Consider the following 17,130-nt stretch of genomic DNA (forward strand, 5'->3'; position numbering starts at 1 on the left):
CTCTATTAGAGTATCTCGATCTTGTAAGCAATTTTTTTAAGGAAGGGGAAGGGGGGGGGAGCACATGCCCCTGTGCCCCTCCTGGATCCGCCACTGGCACTGATATAGACAGCTAGTCTGCTTTATACAATGGGGTTGTTTGGTAAGTCTGTCATCTCAAGTAAAACAAGCAAAAATTTCATATAATAAAGTCCATCCATGAAAATAAAATAGCTGGCAATACGAAGAGCTGATACGAGTATTAACTATAATAGACAAAGTTTAACATTGGATCTTTATCAGTGACGACTTTCTGCATTCAGTCTTACTGTATTTCTAACTAATTCCTTTAACTGTAGTTGGCCAGTGAGGCCAGGAAAACTTGATTGTTTCCCATCCCTATAATATACATGGTGATCATAATAAATCACCACGATTATAATGAACTTGTACACAGAACTTGAATTTTAAAATTTGTATACATTTAGCTAGTGATATGTATATATCTAGTTAGTGGTCTCTATGCAAACAATTTCACCAGGTGTTTTCAAGTTGTTAACCACTCCCTCGAGGTTGTGGAGCAAAATCAAAGAGTGGGTTGAAGGGGAATAAGGCACTTCAGAAAGGGGAAACTAACAGACACAGAGGTAATATGTGGGAGTCTAGAGGAATGTCCCCATGAAAAATATAGACTGTTTCTATTGTCTAATTATTGTTATTGAAAAGAAATTAAGTAGCAGCTTACATTAACATTAGTTTTTAAAATGGTTGACTGCTCTATTAGAGTATTTTGATCTGTTGCACAAGCATTGACCACAAACCCCTCTCATATCTTTCCACCAGCTATGATCTGAAAAATATTCAAAATTAATAGTAAAAATCCCGTATTTCTTGAAACTTTTACAATGTATTCATATGATTATGTCAACTGTGTCCAGGTACATATCACACACAAGGAAATTTTGACATAAGAAAAATTTGACGAATTCAGACTTCAGCAGATTTGACAAATAAAATGTTGATGAAAATCAAGAAATTGTAGGCAAAACCTGTATTTTTAAGGGCGCTTAAACATTTGACGAATTTAAATTTGAAGAATTAAACCAATTCGTCAAATTTTTTTAACGTCAAAATTTCCTTGCGTACGGTAGTCTTGTTTAAAATTATTGTTTGTGGTAGGATTACAGATTACCAATTTCATGGAGGATCTGTCAAAAAGCCAGGTATTATAGTAAGAAAACAATTATCAGAGTACCGACAAGAGGAGGCAAGCATAATTGTATGGCTACACAATCATGATGGCCAAATCAAGGTGTGCATGACAGAAAAGAATTACAACTTCTTTGGCACAAATTCATCTCATATAAGGTGAGTGACTTAGTATGGATACAAGAATTGTTTTTATATCTGATACTGTCACCACTTAATTTCAAATCTTACCATTTCTTAACTGATCAATAAATCTTTTTGATTCAGTCAAATCCTCAATTGTATCACAAAATTCTAACAGGTCAACCTCCTGTTTTAAATGTCTAATCAGTCCCGCAAGTATGGTGCAATTTGCCAGTTCAAAACTAGGTAACTTTGATAACCGATACACCATGTCCTCTGATACAATTTTAGTTCTTTTTAATTTGCTAATAGTCTGCTTGTAGTTTTGTGGTAAACAGTGACACAAGTGTGTGAAGTTCTTTCTCAGCACAGCAAGAACTGTATAGTGTTCATATACACACAAGGATAAATGGATTCTTCAAATAGTTACCTTTACTGTTAGGATTTAGTGCCACCATGTTCGGGGCAATTATTTGATCAAAGAATGATATACACTGACCACCTATAACAGATCATGTATAAACAAGTAAGAGAATTGTTGTGTAACTATACCTGAGGTTGAGGTTCGAAGACTGATGACTTCATCACCTGATGACTGATTAGTTAAAGCTGCAATCACATCTACATTTAAACAGTCAACCAATTCTAACAGACAGCTTACTGTGGTGACTCAACTCATATGCCATCAATTAACTTATTCAGACATGTTTGTTGATTCTAAGTTACTATACAAGTATATTAACACATGTATGTGTATGACCTTCATTCAAAAAATGAAATAACAAGCATATGAGGCAAAAGATTATATATACTACATGTGCTGTACTGTATGTCTAGTGATGTAGCAAGACAAGCATGGCTGTGATCATCAAGATAAGATACTTGCATTGTTGTGGTTACTAAAATGGCTCCACTCAGATGTAAGGCATGCTAAACAAGACTATCTTGAGTGCTACACAAAATTCCCAATATTCATGTTACTGCTACATACAATAATGGGTATGTTCATGAAATTCAAAATTTAATAAGTACAGTATGCGTCTATTATGCCAGAATAATTGTGGGAATAACAGGTAGTGAAAAGAATTAGGGAAAATTCCTATATAATTGGATGAATTATATTAATAATTAGTGCAAAATTATAAGTTTTGATTGTAGTGTAATGCAAAAATCAAAATCTTTTGGATACACCTCTGAAATATTGTAAGCATAAATCCAGCTTAAAAGATCAGGATACTCTAATAGAGCAGTCAACTTCATGTCTATTACTATTCTAATTATGAAAAACTCTAACTTGGTTACGATTGGAACAAATTTTAGGAATAATTATGAGAATAATAAGTGAAAAAAGAATCAACAAAAAGAATAATAGTATGTATAAGCCTACTAGTAATACTGTACTGTATATTATTATATGCAACAACAGAGTTATATTGTAGAGGATTCTGTAGGTCTCAGTTTATAACCTCTGTATTTGGAGTACGCTATTGTTGTGTCACCTCAAATTACAGCTGGTCCCATATTAACACAATAAACATGCGTGGTTTTGTTTAGTTACTAGGATGTAGAGCATTACAACAGAAATAAACACCAGCTAGGAATTAAAACAACATCTAATACACACAATTCAGTACATTTCCATAAGTAAATGACAAAACCAAACTGTTTTTTTTCTTTTCAACTTGAATATGTGAAACACACAAAGGGGGGACATCAAGAACACAGCATTATGAAGTTGATTTTAATGCTATACACGAATGCTGGCCTTGTGTACAAACACCAGTCTCATTTAGTAACTGAGATGAACAGTTGCTTGAAAGTAACAAATTCCCAGGACATCTATTTGAGGCATTATAGTACCTTTTTTTAAATTCTCAATGAATTCCATGGATTGTGCACTGTCCACTAGTCTCTTTACTGAATCACAAAATCCTACTAGGAAGATCTCTTTTCCTAAAGGTCTGATCATCGCAGCAAGGATGGTACAATTAGCTAGTTCAGCAGTGGGTAACAAAGCCAACTGGTACACTAGTCCTTCTTGTACAGTTGCAGTTCTTCTTATTCTACTAATAGTCTGTTTATAATCGTCTGGTAAACAGTGACACAACTTTGTGAAGTTATTTCGCAGCACAGCGAGAGCTGTGTAATAAAAGTAGTTAAATCTAGTACTAGTCCAAAACTGTACCTTTGCTGTTTGGGCTTATTGCCACCATTTGCTGAGCAATTTTTCTATCAAAAAATGATGTACACTGATCACCTATAGGTCATAAATATACAGATCATGAATAAAAGTGTTTGATAATAGTCACATGGGCATCATGCAAATTACCTGATGGTTCATTATCTGCTGACAGACCTGAAGATTGACTATGCCCTTGTAGTTCATCATTTGTGCTCAAAACCTCAATCACCTCTGCATGGAAATATTAAAATATAATTATTACATGAATTATTTTGTGAACTGTTCACTACATGCAGCTGTACAACCTGTGGGCCTGTACCCATTTGGAGCTAATGGTTCATGTGGGTTAGCTGTACATGAGCATTCTAGAACATACTATAACATTTTAGGTGTGTTCTTTTAGAAGTCCTCAAAAATGTTCTCTCTATTAGGGTACTTCAAAAAAGTTCACATGGTCATTGCAAATAACATCTACAATACAATGCTATTGTAATTTTTGTCTTCCAGAATCATCATTGTGCCTGTAGATGAAGTAATTTGGTAAAAACAAGCCCAAAACCAATACATGACGGATATATAAAGAGTAAAATATTAGTCATATAAAATCCACAACATAATACTATATTGTAACTTCTGTCTTCCAAAATCATCATTGTGCCTGTAGAGATAAGAAGAAATTGGGCAAAATCAAATCTCAAAGCCAGTTTGTAGCCGGCTTTGGGGTATTTAACCCTTAAACCCACATAGAACTTTGGGGAATGCGTGTTTACACAATACAGGCAACATTAAATAGAATAACTTCATTCTTCAGCCTAAAACTACCCCTTCATTGAAAGTCTGTTCACTAGGGTACATGGAGAAGTTTAATTGAACACTGTAACTACAAAGGCTTACTTGTTATGAAGCGATGAACAGCGGCGAATAACGTTTCCACGATTGAATGTTCTAGCCACAAGTTTAATTTCAATTATGGGTGTAATCATGTGAGTCATACAGTAGAGAGCAAAATAAAGTTAATGTAATGTAATTGTAATAACTGCGTAATTATAATTGTAATCTTGCCCTAATTGCTTTGTGTAGAAATTTTAATGTCTGTGATATTCTGTTAATTATCAGAACTTTAAATATCACATGTTTCTTCAACTACTCAAAATAATGTTTGAAACATTAGACCTACATTGCACAGGCTATAGGCAAATAACAATGGTACTACTTTCTGTAATTACATAGTAATTACAATACAAAATGTTAACTATACTTTGCACTCTACTGTATATGCCCATATGCTACATTTCGCCACAAATAGAATGGTGTTGATTCCAAGTCGATAGGGGCAACCATTATCGAGTTATGGATCATTTTAGAAAGGTATGTAAATGGTTTACGTGTTTCTTTACCGAAAGGTTGTTAACACAGCATGTTTTGGCCCCACAGCTTAGCGCTAGGGTAAAACCCTAGGTACCAACTTAAGCCTTGTTATATCACCAGTTGAATGGCATAAATTGCGTAGCCATAGGTAGTACGCTTCAAAGGTTACAGCGCTTTGTTTAAGGCATGCGTATCAGATCCAGTTTTCTGGATTACGCGGGTTTAAGGGTTAAAACATAAGAAGTGAAATCCATGCAAAAAAAAGCTAAGCTGTAAAAAAGGGTGCGGCTTGGGTGAAAGGGTGCATTATTACAACTGATTAGCATTATATATTGTATCCATTTCTTGGCCACCACCTTTCTTTTTTCACTCAAGCTTTGCTTTTGAAGGCTGCACCTTTTTTTTACAGCTTAGTTATTTTGTTATATTGACTGTAGTGTTTAAACGCCATGGCATTTATTACCCTAATGTAAAAAATTGATGTGGCGACTATTCAAACTTGACCACTACTGACTACTCAATGCTAGAAAACAATGTTTAACCTTTACTTTCAAGATCAATTGTGGTACATACCATTCAAGCATAGCTATTATTGAAGGTGCAGCATTTGTGACCCGCTAAGCGAAAACCCGACTAGTTTGTATTTCTATCAAACTTCTTTTTATAACTTCTTTGTTATCCAGAAGGAAAAACCAATAGGCTGTCAAAGTTTCAGCCTTATCTGGTGAATAGTTGTGGAGTTATAGTGATAGAAGCAGGGAGTGCAAAACAATTGATTTGCACAGTGACTATATGGAAAAAAATTACAGGCACTCATTTAATGGATCATAATGAAAGAAACAAGCTATGGAGATGGGACTTGGCTCATTGCCTTCACAATGAATTGGGACATTCAGCAAGGTATGGTTTATGCCCTGCATACACCCATGCATTTAAGCAAAAAGGCTGTTTAAACTTAGAAACGGCAACGTTTATGTAATATTTTACCGCAACATAAACAAACGCCCATAACTCACATTTGCTTCATGGCACTGAAACAAAACAAAGATATTCTTACTCACCATTAACAAGTGAATCTGTTGGTACATAACTTAGTTATCTCTATTTGAGCCTTGCTTCACTGTTAACTGAAGTGATTAAAACGCATGTAAATTATTTTTATAGTACATGTTTTTTACCCAATGTATTTAAATGCAGTTTTTTTTTCAAAAACAGAATTATGCAAGCTATACAGGTTTTTGCTCAGTGGGTCATGGTAATAGATATTCTGTATGCATCCAATGTGCTGTATCTAGCTAAGCAAGGACTTTATGAGAGCAAAAAAGACTATATTTTATATACTTTTAAACATAAAAATTGCATGCATATACATAAATATATGTGACAAAATACACAATGAAGGTTGGAGTGTACATAAATGCTTCCCTCCAAAAGGGTGGAATCTTGCTAAGGATGCACTGGTATGACTGGAATTGTAAATATGCATTTTTGCCTAGTTTATTTGCTAGCTTTACAAAATAGTTATACTATGGCTGCAAGGGTTTTGCTGATATATACACCAAAAGTTCATGAACTGCAGGCCTTGTTAATTTTATACACATCTGATGACTGAACAAGACTTTAAATCATGGGCTAACAACTCTTGGAACATTATCAACATGTTAATTATCACATTGCTCACACGCTAGTATACTTACAATTGTGGGATTCAGCTTTTAAATAATTGTGTTGTTTTTGTATTTTTGTAAGTCTGCTAACTTCTTCATTAGGGCAGAAAGCAAGTTACATTAATTGCACTTACAAATATAAATCGCCCCATTTGTGGCTTGTAATGATTTAATTATTTAGATAGCCACAAGTAATTATATGTACAAACAATCTCGGAAGGTTTTTAAATGTATAGACCTTTTATGCCTAAGGCATGTGAGACCACTATATAAAATATAGGGCCTATAGTGTGGTTGCTTTTAACATAAAACTTTCTTTCCACATAAATGTTAATGTGAATGTAGACAGATATAGAAACAAACATACACACTGCACAAAGCATCAATTTAATATTTTACTTTTGGTGGTAATGTATACCCATGCTAATTAAGTCTCTGGTACTGAAAAGCTTAAAAGTGTCTGCACCAAACAAGTAAGACCACTTAAACACTATACAGTAGCTAGTATCCATACCAGCTCGTAAATTATGAATGAATTTCATTGAAGAATCACTATCAACTGCATCTTCTAGAAGGTCACAAAATCCCAGTACTTCAACATCTGAATCTAGGGGTCCTAACATCATAGCAATAATCATTCCATTCCTTTCCTCAGCTGTTGGCAGCTGAGCTAGTTCCAGTGCTACTCCATCACTTATTGATGCTTTATGTTTCATTCTTTCAAGGGTCACCATGTAATCTTTCGGAAGACAACGACACAATCCTACAAAGTTTCTCTTTAGAATGGGGACAACTGTATTGGTAGAAGAAACACACAACATGTGAATGGTGTTTATAAATGAAAACAGCATTAGTGTGTTAAATCATAAATTAACCCCTCACACAATATCACTTACAAGCTCATATCAGCTCAATCTGCAGATACTCATGTATATCACATACAGCTCAGAGGTATCAGTAGAGAAAGCACTCTATACATACTTTTATGTGTTTATAAATTTAGTCCACCTTAAAATACAATTTGCTGATCAAGCTATCACAACTATTATTTTTGTAAAATGAGTAGGATGGGTTTAATACATATTATGTAGTAGTGCTGAAACGATTATTCAGTTATTTGACTGTTCAGTCGGTATGACACTAATCAATTCATTTATAAGCACTATTCAAATAATTGTTAGTACTTTGTACACTGTATTCAGATGGAAAAGCCAGCCTCATGAATGAAGTGATGTATCTACATATATGCTGTAAAAATTGTATTTTAGAAAAGATAGAAATTTCTCTTAGGCTTTACCTTGCTCCCTAACAAAAGGTTTCAGTACTTATTCAATAGAAGTATATAAGCTTAAAGAATAATTGAATATTTGGTTGCTTTGTTCACAACTATTCGAATAGTAATAATTGCTATTCGTTTCAGTACTAATATATAGCTTTTTTGTTTCCACATACCACTATTAGAATCTTTATTGGAAAAATTACTTCACCCTGGGTTTTGAAAACAAGCTGATGCTGTGGTAAAAAACCAGACATCAATGTACGTAGTTATTATTTGCTATCCCCTGATGTAAGCATTAAGTTAGTTTTTTAAGCTATGCATGATGATATTGTTGGTTTGTATACAGCAATTTATTCGATTTCTGCTTCCTTAGCAAAGGAAAAATAGCAAATACTGAACTACAAACAAAGTAATGAATTGCAAGATGCATGAAACCCCTTAAGCCACAAAACGATGCACAGAACTATTTTCGTATTTGCTATATTCTTTACTTTGCTTACGACAATTCTCTTGACAAAGCCTTGAGTTTGCTTTCATTTTAGTATATGTTACAAGAAGGACATGCACGAAGGGATACACTATTTATGGTAACTTACAAGGTCCACACAGTCATTTTTATGGTTGCAACTAGCATTGAAACTCAGTCACTACTACTGACCTGGATGACCCACTGCCCCAGATAGCAATCTCAGTCAGATCCAGATATATTGTATATATACGGATGTGATGCAGATTGATTACACTGAGGCATGTTCCAAAAGCTATGAATGTGGTCAGGCAGTGATGCGCATGCAGACCCAAAAGTTGGCTTTTGGAAATTTTCCTACAATTCAATATCTGTGCTTCTGTAATGGTTTTCTTACTATACACAGGGTGTATGATGTTTGTAAGACTATCTTGTATGTTTTTCATTACATATCGTACGTATATCTATAATAATTTTTGATGGCAGCAATCATTGTGGAGGAAAGGTGAGACTGATTTTCAAATGATGTTTTTTGGGGGTAAAACTTCATGAACTCTATTATACAGTACTATTTTATAGGGATGCACCAATGCTGATATTTTTATTGGTATCGGCCATTTTTGGTGGTATCGGCGCATCCCTATTATTTTACTAGTATATGATATCCAATATTCTTTTAAATGATCGGTCTATTAAATCAGGAAATTAATATGTGTCATTTTGGAATCAATTTCAGCAATTTCAACATCTGCATTTACAAAGATTAATAATGTTTACTTTGTCCTAACAAGGATTCTCATATAATACACTTTGTGGTAGTTAGTAAGACCTGCTACATGTTCAAGTGTTGTGTATATACACAGTTACAACATGTTCATGATATAAATAGAATGACTATTTACTGACCTTTTGAGTCAGGATCCAAGGAGGTATTAGAAAACGCTAATTGAAATTTTTCATTGCTTATACCTATCATAACAGCCATACACAAATAACTTGTTATGACACCTCACATTACCTGAGCTAGCAAGCTGATGTCTCAATGATGAGGAATTGCTATCACTCATATGTGAAAATTGAAGACATTGCTCAACATCTGAAAGTAACAGTATAATTATGAAGTTCAATGCACAAATATTCTCCTGACTATGTTGTGTGCAAATTATGAAAGTATGGCAGTGAAGTTCTTTTATGGTAGCCAAAAATATAGTGCTCGCACAATCCAGTACTCACAATTAGGAGGAAGTTATACCAACACAATTTTAGAATAGTGGGAATTGGGCATTACGCTGGCACTTTGAAGCTATTGTAAAGCTCAGTAAGAAAAATTACAGTTTACACATTTCCATTAGTCAAGATTGATATAGAGCAGTAGGACAAAATTCCAATAGAATGATCACACAATTGTACACAATACACTTATGAATGAAATACTCTAATATAGCAACCAGCCAACAGAATAGAAGAACATGTCAATGTAAATCGTCAAATACAGCAATAAGCTTATATTATTGGCCAAAGGTAATTATGGGAATAATGGGCATTTCTCGTAAGAACTATCTTCTTGACTGTTTTATAGTTTGTCATCTGCTAATTCTCTTGACAAAGCTACTCTTTATTTTCATGCATATACTTTGGGATACACCTCTTTCGACTTGAAATGATATGCTTTTCCTGGTAAAGTGGGAGGCCAGCTCCACTATTTTTAGGTCATTATGTAACTACATAGTCCATTGGGAAAGCAAGTCTGTTAGGAGTCACCACATCTGTATTTTAACTTGATTGAAACCGCAAGCTTACTTTGCACAGAAATTCTTAGTCAGCCTTTTATTTCTCACATACTGGCTGGCATGAGCTTTTGAAATCGCCTGCTAAGCTTTTGAGCACTGCTCCAAAACTTTTCCTAATATACTCAAATATGTCTCATTATGCCCTATCTATGTTTTGGAAATTGCATCTGGATACCTCTATTAGAGCATCATACATGTATGTGCTTGTGAACATTCTACGTATTAGCATAATGACCCATTAGCACACCTTGATCTTTAGTTGCTTTTCCCTAACTAAAGGCTATAAATCTGATATTGTGGTGCGATGTGTGTGTGTTTAATTAGAGCATTCCATTCCGCTTCATGCAAAATTTGCAGATTTCGCAGTTACTCCAATGTACAAAAATCATACCTATTATGCTTACATTATTTGTGACTGAATTTGACAAAACCAGGTTTATACACACATCACAACGCAATGTAGTTTCATATTTTGGCCTGTAATTTTGTAATGTGATGGAAACATTGTGTGAAACTTTTAGGTCAATAGCATACTGGCAGGTCATATTACAGTTGGTCAAAGTCAAAGAATTAGATGTGTGGTTTTGTCAAATCCAGTCACATTTATAGCGTTGTACCAATTCCTACTTTTTAGGGAAAGCCGATATCCGATATCTTTTTACCATGTTTTACCGATAGTTAACCGATACCCGATTGTAGGTCTCTACAAGTTATACCTGTACATACTCCACTAAAAGTAGAGCTAGTAAAGCCAATGCTGTGAGACTGTACACTCAAAGTTGCTAGTCAGACAAGTGGGCTAGAGCCTGAACCATCACTGTTTATCCTTGCGGTTACCACAAAACATAAACATATTACCTAAGTACATACCAGAGCCTTTCCAGCCCTCCAGTGGTACTGCAGCTGCTGATGCTTAATAGACTAATAATCTGCTGGCCACAGCCCATTACAACCGATTTCCGATTAAGGTTAAAACAGCTAATTATCAGCTTCTACCGATTACCAATCTGATTATCGGTACAACTCTAATTATTTATGCTCAAGGCTTTTGTAAATGTATTATATTCCAAATTTTGCTGGCATAATTGATGCAGACTTACACACACAAACACACATTTTTACGGAAAAAATTCAGGAAATCAGGTGCACATCCACAGCTATTTTGTGACCTGCATAGAGTGTATGCCTAGCAGGTTTAAAAGTAGTTAATGCACACACATACCAGATTTCATATCTTTAATTATAACCATTAGATCATGTGAGGTAGTGATCTTCTCTAGTTGATCACACAAGTCCAACAAATCTTCTTTATTGCTCAACTTTCCAATCAAACAGTTCAGTATCTTATTGTTTGCAATTCTGCAGTTGCTACTACAAAGAATATCACAAATCTGATCATCACTGATGTGGCTCTGTAATTTCCCAACACTTTGTTCATAATCATCAGACATCAGTTGTAAAATGTTGTGGAATTGTGCTTTCAGCTGGCTAAAATCTAGTATCAACAGTAACAATTGATGCATACATATGAAGAGGTACTGGATGATATATACAAAAAACATAACTCATTGCATTAGGGTTTATGATAACCATTGTTGGGAGTAACGCATTAAATAATGATATTACTTTTGTGGTAACTAAGTAATATAACAAATACGCTATAAAAACAGGTAATATAACTCAAGTTACTTCACTTACAAATGTAACGCATTACCTAAGTAATATAGTTACTGCAATGAATCTAATATTACGTCACATTATTACTACAAGTAACGAAGTTACTAATCTCGTTGGTAATCCACTGAGTAATGCCTAGCCACAACGAAGTAATGAAGCCTACTGAATGAAGCTATTCACCAGCCTTAAGCTGTCACGCGTGAAATTACCACCTTATCACGTGACATGATCGCGTTGTTGGACAATGTGCAAATCTTGGTTATAAGTAAGAAGCTGTGGACACAAAGTAATATAATATGTAATATTATCATAGTTACTTTATTTTATGGGTAATATGTAACTGTAACTAAATAGTTCAGTTGCAAGTAATATGTAATATGTAATTAGTTACTTTTAAAAAGTAACTTGCCCAACACTGATGATAGCAAACAATGTACAAGTTGCTAATTTCCGGCCATGCATAATTGGATTTGGCAGGAACGTATGTCCTTTTTAAAATATAAAGTACTGTCTGAGCTGTGCATTCTATTAAGGTAATTGGAAACAGCGGAAATGCAGAAACAGAAAAACGGAAATAATCAAATCATCATAAAATGTATCCTAGAGTACAACCCTCACTTAGTGGCCACAAACCACCTCTGTACAAAGACCACATTGTAATTAGATCTCAAAGATGGCTAAGGCATACTTAATCACCTTATTAATAAGACCACCACATTTTATAAAGACCACCCTCTTTACAAAGACCATGCACTTCTTCACATAGCCATGTTCCAAACATCTATTTCATGACTTTATCAAACAGCTAGGTCAGCTAAAAAAGGCTAAGCTGTTAAGGTCATCACCACCTTATGAGACCTCATTTTTCTTTGATAGCTATAGCAAGTGGGAACTTGATGAGAATGGTTATATGGACAGACTAGAACAGTTCTATGATGCATTCAATCTGACAGTGGGACAAACACTGGGGAGCGGCTCCCACTTCATCACACACCCATCGTTATCACTGTTAGTTCGAGTGTAGCTCTTTGGAAATGATGGAGTCATCACCATTTTCAACTTCTTATGCTGTTTTTTCATGGCTGTAATCGCAGTAATTATGCAGGCGTGCATTTACCACCTTATGTAACCAAAATTTTAAAATGCATAATGTAGTTTGGATAGTAGCTATCTTTAGATCCTAATTACAATGTGGTCATTGTACAGAAGTGGTCTTTGTACAGAGGTGGCCTTTGTAAAAGGTGGTCGTTAAGAGGTGACCACTAAATGAGGTTTTTACTAGTAACCATCTGGTAGTTATTGTGGGCAATTGGAATGGAAACTGGAAACAGAAAATGGAAATGGTCAAATCGTTATATACGTGTAAGGAGATGCTACATTCTTGCAGCCCAAGGGAGGGACCAAAGATACATCAATTCTTGTATAAAAGCAGCTATACCACAGTATTGTGGCTGTGACAAACAGCACTCAGGCTACTTGGCACCACAACTGGCAAATTGCAGTGCATTTGTGTCTATACAGTAAAATGGTGTGTCTATCCAATTATGTTTGTCCGACCAACTGCACGTTTTTCTGAAAATTTGTCCTGGGACTTAAGAATTCTTATCATAAGCACTGTTGCTTGTTTTGTTGTTTATGCATGATAGTGGTCATCACAAACCATAATTATATTGATTCAGTATTTGCTGTTGATGCTAATTTGGCATTAATAGCTGTACACCAAAGCTTTTAGGAGACCACAATTTGCTATGAGCTTCTAGTATGTGTAAAGAACATTGCAGCAGTTGTATTTGGGATTCATTCGGATTTCACCATCATACATATACAAATAAAAAGGGCTTTAACAAAGCACAGTATATACATACCTGTTACAATTTAATTGCCTAATTGTTTATTATTGTATCTAGACACACAGTGGGCAGAAAAAGTTGTGAATTAAGTGTACCAAGAAATGGCTGCAATGATGCTAATGGCATTAAAAATCTTTTTCATTGGCTGATTTGGTCTAGACATACATTTACCCCATCTGCTGCTTAGTGCTAACCCATATTATCTGAAACGAAACATAGACTACCCAAGCATCCATAATATTATTACGAGCTCTTGCATATAGACCTATACAATAGCCTTTATTACAAAAATTGTTAACTTAAGTATACTTACTGCAATTGCTGTTAAATATATTAACACTGTGAATATATAGCTGTTATGTGACACCCCCATAATATATACCAGCTCAAACACTTCTACTGTTATGTATATCAATAACTACAAATGTTCTTCTGCAAAGATGCCAGTACATTATTAGCATACAAGCACACGAACACATTATCAAAATTCATGCAGTTTACATGGATGAACCAACCTTCACTGACACTTAATATCTCAGGGATCATTATTTCTTTATCTGGTGAGTAAATATAAGTACACTACGTATAACAATTATTAAAGTAATACATGCATGAATATGTAATATGGCTGCAAGGGATTTTGCGGCCGTCGGGGTAAGGGTGTACTATATCAGCAAAATCCCAATGCAGTGATATATATCACACTCACCTGATAGGTGTAAGAATTACGGAGCACTAACCCCATTTGTTTTATACACTAGCATCTGATGATCGATTGTAGTTTCAATAGCGTGGGCAAATAGTTCTCAGAACGTTATTCCTACATTGTTATGTTTCAACACACACCAGGAACTTTTGATTGTGGGATTGGTTTTGGGGTGTAAAGGATCTATGGTTTTTTAATACTACATTAAACCTGCAATATTGTGGCAGTAAGTAAATTAATACGTGCATTAAGTACTTAGGACTATACGCTACTCACAATTGTCATATTCTTCTTGTTTCGTGGTCTGCTCAATGGCTGACATACCCCCCACACAGTGAGTAGAAATATGCATCCACGCATCACCCAAGCAATTATTTTATAGATCATTAGTCTTAGAATATAGTTCAAATAATCTAAACTTAACAACTACACTGAGCCTTGCCTAATGTGTAAACAAAAACCCACAATAAAATGCTCCATGTCGCTCAATAAAATGGGTCAAAGCATTCCATATCTTTGCACTAGTTGGGCATCAAAGGCATGAGCAAACTGTGTTCCCATGATATTGTTCAAAGGTACCGCTCGGGATTAAGCTCGCATATTTCCCATGCAATATCATGGGAATATGGTTAGCCCATGGCTTTCATGTCCAACCGGTTCAAAGATACAAAACGCTTTGACTCGTTTTATTGAGCAACATGAAGCATTTTATTTTGGGTTTTAGTTTACACGTTAGGCAAGGTTCAGTGTAGCTGTTAAGTTTAGATTATTTGACAGTAACTAAACTATATTCTAAGTTATAGTTAGACCAAGCCGACAAGTTTCTACACGATTTAGCAACCCGATGACAATGTGGGTGAGTGCTACCCACAAATTAATTGAGGCAGCAGGCCAAGGTAATTAGTTGTGGGTAGCCAAGCCCACATCGTCAGAGGGGTGCTAAATAGTGTAGAAACCGACGTTGGCTCGTTCTAAGTAGTTCAGAAAATTTCTCTGAGTGAAGCAGGCAAAGAAAGATCAAGAGAAAGTGGCACTGTGGGTACTAGCATCGAGATTTACCCTTCCAGGTGTCAGCGCCACACCATAGTAGCTATACTATGCCTGTATGAGTGCCAATGACGCTTGACTAGTCCAGAAAGTAAACTATAGCAAGTGGCAAAACGGCTGCTAGCATTGAGAGATACCCTTCGAGTTTATTAACAGTGTCAGTGCCACACTATCATTGTAGTATGGTGTAGCTATACCGAAGCGGTGTGTCAGCTTGTTCTAAGTAGTTTAGAAACTTTCTCTGAGCGAAGCGAGTACAGAAAGTGTGAAAGAAAGTAGCAAACTGTGGCTGTTGGTATCAAGATCCACTCTTTGACTTCGAGTTGACAGTGTCAGCACTACAACTTGTGGCACTAGTGCATCGGCCCAAAGGATGAGTGACTTGTCCAGAAAGTAAGCTAACAGTAAGACTATTGTGCATTTGGCTATTGTGTATTTAAATCAGGTCACAAATATGCAATGCGTGGATGCATATTTGTGACCTGATTTTGGAAAACCAGTCTCAATGTCACACTTGAAATACATAGAAATCCACACTTATGTGTCACCACTAAAGCCCTTATGCACCTGATAAAATATTTCATAGAGTTTGTTGTAATTCAAGGTATTCTAATCACTGTAAAGCTGATTGGCTTATTTTAATCATAAATATTTGAATTGTAAAATGTGATAGGCTGATTTTCCAAATTTTGATCACAATTCTACCACCACGTGTCTTGAGCAGATCACGGAACAACACACAGATGACAACTGGGTGAGTAACTTCTAGTATTGCAGTACTACGTATATTACTTATATTTAACTTAATTACTGTCCCAATAGCAAAGTTGGTAGGCTTAATTAAGGTAAAACGAGATCCCACAATTGCAATTTTTCGTAAAGCATAATGACAAATAAATGACGTTCTGAGAGCTATTAGCCCCACTATTAAAACCACTATCAATTATCAGACACTGCATGATGTATAAAAGAAAGGGTGAATGCTCTTTAGTTCTTTCACCTATCAGGTGAGTGTGCCTAGAGTGATCTTATACCATGACTGCATCAGGGATTGCTAATATACGTATACACCCTTAGCCCTCGGGTCTATGGCCCTTGGGCTTTCAGGTGTATATATCAGCAAAATCCCTCGCAGCTGTGGTATAACTATTACATATATATGTACACACGTAAATGATATTTACAATAACAGCTACAATTACCACATGAATAAATGATAGTACTACTATAGTCACACACAACCATACCATCAGCTTCAGCTAAATTGTTAACTGTCCCTGGTTGAGCTGGATAGTCTTGATGGGTCACTGTTGATCAATATACAGATACATCATTACTTATATTCAGCATTAATCAAACTCACCTGCTTTAAGTTTACAAATGACTGAGATAAGCTGCTCTGGTTGTGGTGAAATTATTGTAATATTTTCCAGTTTGTCACAAAATTGTTTTAAATTCATTGTGGCCTTAAAATGTGTAAATAAAGTTTCAAGAATTGCTTTGTTAGCAACAGTGCAGTCTGAGTTGCTAAGAATTGTAGAGATTTCGTCATCAGTAAAATAACCCTGTAATATTTCCAATGTTTTTTCGTGGTCCAAAGGTAGAGATTGAAGAATATCAAAATAGTGTGATCGCAACAGCTGCATTCCTGCACAGACACATAAGTTAACATTAATAATGTGAATATTCGTCAAATTCTGTGCATCACACAATGCAGTTGCAGGATATATAGAAGAGTTATGTACATAGCTATGTTACCACTATACATACAGTCAAGCTCATAAGCT

At 35.3% G+C, this 17,130-nt stretch overlaps 1 protein-coding gene across 1 annotated transcript in view; it reads right to left on the bottom strand.

Annotated features, from left to right (window-relative positions):
• Window positions 1-17,130, bottom strand: part of LOC136256692 (uncharacterized) — a 34,288-nt gene that overhangs the window by 1,218 nt on the left and 15,940 nt on the right. Inside the window, exons 9-21 of the mRNA XM_066049674.1 lie at window positions 16,707-16,991; window positions 16,591-16,650; window positions 14,106-14,147; window positions 11,286-11,558; window positions 9,292-9,369; window positions 9,180-9,242; window positions 7,043-7,321; window positions 3,641-3,724; window positions 3,497-3,568; window positions 3,172-3,450; window positions 1,864-1,932; window positions 1,742-1,813; window positions 1,420-1,689 (exon numbers count right to left, since the gene is read on the bottom strand). Coding sequence (XP_065905746.1) covers window positions 1,420-1,689; window positions 1,742-1,813; window positions 1,864-1,932; window positions 3,172-3,450; window positions 3,497-3,568; window positions 3,641-3,724; window positions 7,043-7,321; window positions 9,180-9,242; window positions 9,292-9,369; window positions 11,286-11,558; window positions 14,106-14,147; window positions 16,591-16,650; window positions 16,707-16,991 — 1,926 coding nt within the window. The remainder of the gene's footprint in view (window positions 1-1,419; window positions 1,690-1,741; window positions 1,814-1,863; window positions 1,933-3,171; window positions 3,451-3,496; window positions 3,569-3,640; window positions 3,725-7,042; window positions 7,322-9,179; window positions 9,243-9,291; window positions 9,370-11,285; window positions 11,559-14,105; window positions 14,148-16,590; window positions 16,651-16,706; window positions 16,992-17,130) is intronic.

This window comes from Dysidea avara, chromosome 5 (assembly GCF_963678975.1).
Source record: "Dysidea avara chromosome 5, odDysAvar1.4, whole genome shotgun sequence".
In the NCBI taxonomy this organism is placed as follows: Eukaryota; Metazoa; Porifera; class Demospongiae; order Dictyoceratida; family Dysideidae; genus Dysidea; species Dysidea avara.